The following is a 7,497-nucleotide window of genomic DNA, read 5'->3' on the forward strand; positions in this document are numbered from 1 at the left end:
CTGATATCCAATGTTTTTTGTTCAAAGTTCATATTGTTGTTGCAGCCGGACTACCCAGCATGCCTTGCGGGCATTTGGAATGAACAGTTTTTGAGTTATGTGTTGTGTTTAGACCTTAGTTGTTGATTTATGTGATGCCTTACCTTGCTATGAATGTTGTGTTTTCGTTTTGTTGCACCGTGAGCATTTACGTCGTTCTGCTCGACGGCCCCACCGTCAAATTTTTTAACCAAATGTGGCCCAAAAGCCAAAAAGTTTGCCCACCCCTGGACTAGATGCTTTTTATTATATTTGAATACATCAAAACTGTGCAAGGAAAGATGGCATCCTTGGCTTTGTATGCAATTTATAATCATTAAAAGTATTTTTAATAGGGATGCGCACCGAAACCCGAGATTATAATGGCACCATAATGGCAAAATACTAAATATCTATGGGGTGCCTCATTTCTGAGCTAAATGAATGCAGGCTCAGCCACTTGCAACAAGTGCTTGAAGGTGATATTGTGCAAGTAACACACAACACTTCCTCATTATCCACCAATCACAGTCACAGCGAGGTGCATTCATGAACACTGGAATTCTGACCATCGGCATTACTACACAAGCAGGTTGTTACACTAACTTTATTTTGTTCAACTAATACACTCCTGATGAGTATTTTAAGACCAGTTGAAAAATTGCAAGAATTTACATTTTGCACTGTTGGATCTTAAGAAAGTTCTAAGTAAGAGAAATTGAGTAAGCAAGTTATTGGAAACAAGCATTAGAGTAAACTAGGCTGTTCATCAGTTGATCAAAAACTTAAGGTCATAACTAATGATTATCAGGACAAACACAATTTAAAATGACCATTCTTTTGACCATGAGGATATCATAAATATAATTTAATCATCAGCAATACTTTGCACATTTCTACAACTTTGATCACATGGTTGAATGTCCAAGAAAGTGTGACAATGATGGGATTTCTGAGAAATGTTCACCATTTCCTGCTAACCACTATTAGTGCCAACCTGGTATGTAAATAGCCCTTGATAACATATCTTACCAGCCGCATGACTATCTCAACCCTGAATATTCAAGGGGGTTTTCTGCAAGGCATCAATAGAAACATATAAACTGTGCAACTTCGATCCAGCGTCATTTCAAATGACCATATATAAAACGGAAGTAAAAATTATAAATACAAAAATACTCACATCAATTAAATTATTCAATTACCTTAGTGGTCACTGTGTATATCATGGTCACAGTGCCTTTACTATATACTCTTTCATACAGTAAAAGTCCACAGCTGACCAAGTACTACATTTTGTCGAGTACAAAGCAAATACTTAAAGTGGAAGACGAGCAGCACTTAGTGTATACAAAGGTCAGCAACGTAACTTACACGTTAAAACGCCGTTAAAATTGTAAACTATCTTTCAAGTATCAGGTTGCAGCCACTGAGGTCTTTCATTTTACAATAACTTATACTACACGGTGTTTTAATAAATAAACCACACAGCAACATACAACAACATATAAAATCCCATATAAACATCTGCAAGTGGTCATTTCCTGTTATAAATAAAATAAATAATGAACAATTAAATAAATAAATAGCTGTATGAAATAAAAAGAATACTGCAAAGACTTAGAGCTCAGTAGTCCTTTCTTTCAAAATGACTGTGGGGTTGATGTCACTACTGCGTGACGGAGATGTGCTGGAGTTGATGACCGCGGACCCTGTGTCTTTGACGTCAGGCACGTAAAAAGATGCCACCGGACAGGGCCCCTGCACGTTATTGCACACAAGCTTTTGCAGAGATGCCGTGTTGACAATGTCAAATCCTACGCTGCCTCCAAAGGTGCTGGGCTTCCAGTATTCTGGAGAGCAGATGGGGTTTCCCATTAAGCCCTTGAGTGAGAAAGGGGCCCCCATCTCCACCATGGTCTCCCCAAAGATGGCGTTTGTCCGGGGTTTTTCCACCAGCAGGCCCGGGTAGAGCTCCACAGCATCAACGTCACCGTACATCTCCTCCAGCTCCGCTGCCATTTCTTTTTCTCCTAAAGACGGAGGAAAGAGGAAACAGGTTTTAGTTTTCATCAGTCTGTTTGATCTATTTTTAGACGGAATATATAGGTTTATAGGAGGGAGGATAAATATTTCTATTAATTCTGTCCCTGATTTCACTGGCTCGCTCACGTGTTCAAACATTTTTATACTCACAAGTGTTTTTTAAGAGTATTTTGCTAAATATTCTAAACTTTCCCCTGTAGAGCGAGGCCTCTTGTTTTTGTTTATCTCTTGTTCACTGGGTTGCCAATTTGCTTACACGAGTTTACCATCTGGGTTATAAACTAGCGGAAATACTTTCATAAAGCCTTCAAAGTGAGACTGGAGTTGTTTTTTGTTTTTTTTTTTTTTTAGAGCTGTATCATTTTCTTTTTAGAAATCATTCAATACATGCAGAAATAATGTCACATTTTCGAAAGGTCATGCATGCACGTTTAAGGAGAGAAGCGGGGTAGGACTGCTCCTTTTCCGTGTAAACATATGATGTACTTCAATGTAACTTTGTAAAGTATGTTCAAAATTAAATATTAGTATTAGGGACGCATTGAAAATTGAAAAAAGCTTGTAATATTACGAGAATAAAGTGTACATTTACGAGAATAAAGTTGTAATATTACAAGAATAAAGTCGTAGATTTATGAGAATATAGTCATAATATTATGAGAATAAAGTTGTAAATTTACGACTTTATTCTCGTAATATTACGACTTTAACAATAAAGACTTTATTCTCGTAAATTTACGACTTTGCGACTTTTCCGGGAATAAAGTCTTAAAGTCGTAAATTTACGAGAATAAAGTTGTAATAGTAGGCAAATAAAGTCGTAAATCTACGAGAATAAAGTCGTAAATTTACGAGAATAAAATCTTAAAGTTGGAAATTTACGAGAATAAAATTGTAATATTACGAGAATAAAGTCGTAAATTTACGAGAATAAAGATGTAATATTACAAGAATAAAGTCGTAAATTTACGAGAATAAAGTTGTAATATTACGAGAATAAAGTTGTAAATTTACGAGAATAAAGTCTTAAAGTCGTAAATGTACGAAAATAAAGTTGTAATATTACGAGAACAAAGTCGTAATTTTACGAGAGTAAAGTTGTAATATTATGAGAACAAAGTCGTAAATTTCCGAGAGTAAAAGTTGTAATATTATGTGCCATACGTGTCAGAGGGAAAATTGAGCATAGCTCTTCAGGAAGGAAGGAAACTTTCCTCTTGCTTCAGGTAAGCTTTTATTTAGAACGTGGTTGCAAAACAGAGCAGTTGAGCGCAAACAGATTAGCATGTCTATCCCTTCTCACTTCCGCCTTCCTTACCCCGCCCCCTCCACATGCCATAGGCCAAAAGTCCCCCCTTTTCATAGCTGTTTCAGGCAATGTCTGTAACAATAAAGTTATGAGTTTTTTTCTTGTAAGTTTACGACTTTATTCTCGTAAATTTATTATTTTATTCTCAAAATCTCAGATTATTTTTTTTCTCAGTGTGGCCAACGTACAGGCACGACTTTATTGTCGTAAAATTCCGACTTTTTTTCTCGTAAATTTACGACTTTATTCTCTAAAACGCAGATGACTTTTTTTTTTCCAATGGGGCCCTAATACTCAGTTCGTACAAAACAAGCTAAACCATTACCGAAATATTATTATAAATCGTCTTCTCACCTGTCAGGTCTTCAAATGACTTGTATGGAGTCATGGAGAATCTTTTCCTGTAGGCGTTCAGAGACTGGTAACGCATTTGCCTGCTGTCCTCTATGGATTTAATGGCCACATACATAATCGGTGCAGGGACGTTCCGGCCACCAGCAACCTGAAAACAATGTAACAGAAACGATGTTACGCATAAAGCATCAGCGGTGTATCATCCCGAGTGCGTTTGTTGGAAACAAACCTACCCGCCCAGCTATCTGATTGGTGAAGGACTCCACCAGGTTGGCAATACCATGCTCAGTCACGACAGACGTGTTGAAGACAAACTCTTTGTAGCTGTAGTCTTTCTCCTCAATGTGGAAGGAATCGGGCATCAGCGGGTGCCAGTGGTAGAGGGTGTTGAACTCGGACGCGATGCGGTTCTGGTACTGGAAACGCTGGCTAAAAAGCAGCTCGGGGTCGAATTTGAGCTTGAAGTTGTAGCCACTCAGATGCTGCACGTAGTCCTCAATCACAATCTTGATGGTTTCTCCTGTAGGACAAATGATTCCATGTGTTATCATCTCAAAAGGGACTTTATTCCTATTGAGTTGGTTTGTCTAAGTGCAAAATTTGACAAGCGGATGACAGTGATGGAGCATGTCCTCTTTCTGAAGTCATTTCTGTTTCAAAATGAGGAGGTTAAACCCCCAGTGTGTGCAACAGGATCTGAGGTATGTGGTTCGTGAAATTGAATAACTTCTACTTTTCCACTTGCTAGGGTAAACACACCACTAGCATAAAACTGTTTATTGCCACTTCAGATATTACTGACCATGACTTTATTACCTCCGGCAAGCACAGCACAAAGCGTAGCGCGGAGGTTATGATTTCTTTGTTTCAAAATAACTTGAAAAGTTCTGAATGGAATTAGATTCCATTTTCAGGAATTGCCGGATATGGAAGAACAGATCAAATTTTGGGGGCGATCCAGATCGCCGTCTGGATCCGGGAATTTTTTTAAAGGATTCTTTAACATTGAGAGATAGGACCATTTTCGTCATTTCTGCATATCACTAAAAAAATGGTCAGAGCACTTGGAAAAAAATACAGGACAAGTTTCAGGTTCTACAAAATATCAAAGACTGATTAAAAAAATATAGGCATATTATTTTGGTGTGAATCATAAAATGGGGGAACTATGGCGCTTGGCGGAGGCCGGCACTCTCCGAGTGCTTCTCTGGTATAACATTATATAGCGGTACCTCAATTTTCCTTATTAATCCACTCGGTCCAGAGAAAACCGAGGAATTTTTTCCTCGGGAAATCATGTAAATCCAATTAATCCATTCCAGACACCCAAAAATATTAACAAGGATAACAATTCTGGTTTTACACGCAGAAAACAATGTGAAATAATTATAAATGACGCGACTGGATGGAACTTATCGTTGATGCGGACTTCCGGTACATCTTGGCGAGATGGCATTCAACAGTGTTTCTCACTTTCTTTATCAAAGTGCCGGTACTAGAAAGTTCCTTTGGGCCCATGGGGGGTTATTTTGCAGTCACTTTCCATAAAAAAATGCAATGACGGTGAGCCAGCAACACATAGCGTGCTTTGTTTGGGTACTTGACACGGTACTGACACAAACTGACTAGTTGTTCCGTGCAATATTGTATGAAAACTTTTTGACAAAAAATTTGGACGAAAACTGAGGTTTGACTATATATACTATACTACTCGTCTGTTAAAATACTCACCAATCAGAATGAGCCGTGCCGTTTGAAAGAGTCTTTCATCGTCCCAGTCAGGATGGACCCGCTTCAAGACGTCACACACCCGGTTGTGTTCCCGGAGCCATATGGTGGCGTACATCATGAGACCAGGGACCAGTCCGAACGCCTCGTGTCCCACGGCAAAGCGGTGAGTGTCGGGGACATGAGGAGGGTAGTGCATATCAACACCCACTTCCTTCACTGTGGGGGGGTACATCTCTCCATCCAGCATCTGTGCAGTCACATGCAGGAAAATGTGAGACATTTGTGTCGTCCGAAAGGGATTGTAGTGCGACACACCATCGCCACACGCACCTGATGTTTAAGTTTGCCGTCTTTGAAGAGCCTCAGTTTGTACTGCCTCTCCATGCCGTCCCCATAAATGTGACTGAGGTCCACCTGAAAACATCACACCGCAGCTTTAGTGAAATCTAAACAAGATGCATACCTGTGATAAAAGAACACTGCCGTCCACTTACCCCGTGCCCTTTCGCCTGTGTGAAGGCAGGACCTCTCTTCATGTCTGATTTGAAGAACTGGTGCGTGAAGTGCTGTGCAAAGAATGCAAACATAAGGCTGGTGCCCTGCGGGTCGGGGATGAACTGTCTTCTCATCAGCAGCTTCTCGGCAAGAAACTTAGCATCCGGTAGCTCCTTTTTACCTGGGCGGGCAATGACAACATGCAACCAAGTCAGGAGAAGAACATACAGACGAGCCAACATAAGATTAGCTTTAAAAGTGGAACCCTATCATTTAAAGGACCTCACTTGCCCACTTGAAAAACAAATCATCCCCACAAGAATTCCAATCTTACAGCACTTCCTCTGATGCAATGAGACCCAACCACCACTCGCTTAATATTCAGGAATCTAAGAAAACAGGTTTCTCCAAGACAGAGAAAGAACACTTACCTACGACTCCCATAGGGGTTGGGCAACCCTGCGGAACCGGGGGGAGGGCTCTCGTATAGTAGGAAAGGTTGGAATATGCTTCCCAGCTTTTGTAACCATAATCAACGTTGTAAGTCGGGGGGCTGTCGATCATGTGCGAGCGAGCTGGAAGAAGAAGAACAGGTATTAGTCTTGCTTTATTATAATACCACGTTACTATCGCTACTTGAGGACTTACAGGTCAGCACATATTTCATGATGGCATCTCTAAGGAACGAGATGTTGTTGATGATGTTCCAGAAGCCCTTGAAATGGGTGAGAATATAGTGGACCGTGTTGGGTGACGGCTTCAAGAGCAATTTGATCCGGGTGAGGGATTCAGCTGTAAAGGTCCGACAAAGCGGTGAATGAGTGGAAAAATGAAATCGACTCCACACAACCCCCGAGAAGATTAGATAAAATTGTGTACTCACGCATCGTGCAGTTTGGACCACCATATCCTGTACGTGTGCAGTCACATTCATAAGCGTCGGCGCCGAGGGCTGTGCAGACACCTCTGTTCTGGCATGGCTCTGAGCAGCATGGGTTACCTGGGACGCGCCACACACACGGAGGCGTGAGCACATGAACTTCACCACATGATTTGAACCATTCGACAGGTCACTTACCTCCCTCACAGACAAGAAAACCAAGAGCCAAAAGGAAAAAAGTCAGTGTGTTCATACTCCAAAGCCTTTGAGTGATTTTTTTTCTTCTTCTTGGCTGCACTCCTCTTCACCTCCACAGTGTTCTTTTCTCTCTGAGAGTTGAACGTTTGAGCGTCCCATCCTTCCAGGGAGCACCTTTATAACGCCTGTGGGGGTGACGTCATATGCCACCTCACGCAGCCTTCTCTCAATCCATACAGACAGAATGGATGACAGTTTTTCCCTTGCACAACCTCACATCTGTGATACTGACATTTTTTGATTGTTTTCTTATGAGTCATCTTAATGACCCTTTCATATTAAACGTGCATGTAATAAATTTTATTTTTTATATAATACAATAATATATATTTGTACATTATTATTTTAAAGTTATTATTATATTGTTGTTACCTATTACTTTTTTTTTTTTACTGGAGCCATGTAA

At 40.3% G+C, this 7,497-nt stretch overlaps 1 protein-coding gene across 1 annotated transcript; it reads right to left on the reverse strand.

Annotated features, from left to right (window-relative positions):
- Nucleotides 1–696: 696 nt before the first annotated feature.
- LOC129188325 (prostaglandin G/H synthase 2-like) lies at nucleotides 697–7,110 on the reverse strand. The gene is made up of 10 exons (XM_054788645.1): nucleotides 7,032–7,110; nucleotides 6,837–6,953; nucleotides 6,602–6,745; nucleotides 6,385–6,528; nucleotides 5,953–6,134; nucleotides 5,789–5,872; nucleotides 5,459–5,705; nucleotides 3,961–4,247; nucleotides 3,728–3,875; nucleotides 697–2,051 (listed from the first exon to the last, which is right to left on the reverse strand). The coding sequence occupies exons 1-10, from the start codon at nucleotides 7,084–7,086 to the stop codon at nucleotides 1,639–1,641; spliced, it is 1,821 nt and encodes a 606-aa protein (XP_054644620.1). The 5' UTR covers nucleotides 7,087–7,110; the 3' UTR covers nucleotides 697–1,638.
- Nucleotides 7,111–7,497: the final 387 nt, after the last annotated feature.

Source organism: Dunckerocampus dactyliophorus, chromosome 10 (genome assembly GCF_027744805.1).
Source record: "Dunckerocampus dactyliophorus isolate RoL2022-P2 chromosome 10, RoL_Ddac_1.1, whole genome shotgun sequence".
NCBI lineage: Eukaryota > Metazoa > Chordata > Actinopteri > Syngnathiformes > Syngnathidae > Dunckerocampus > Dunckerocampus dactyliophorus.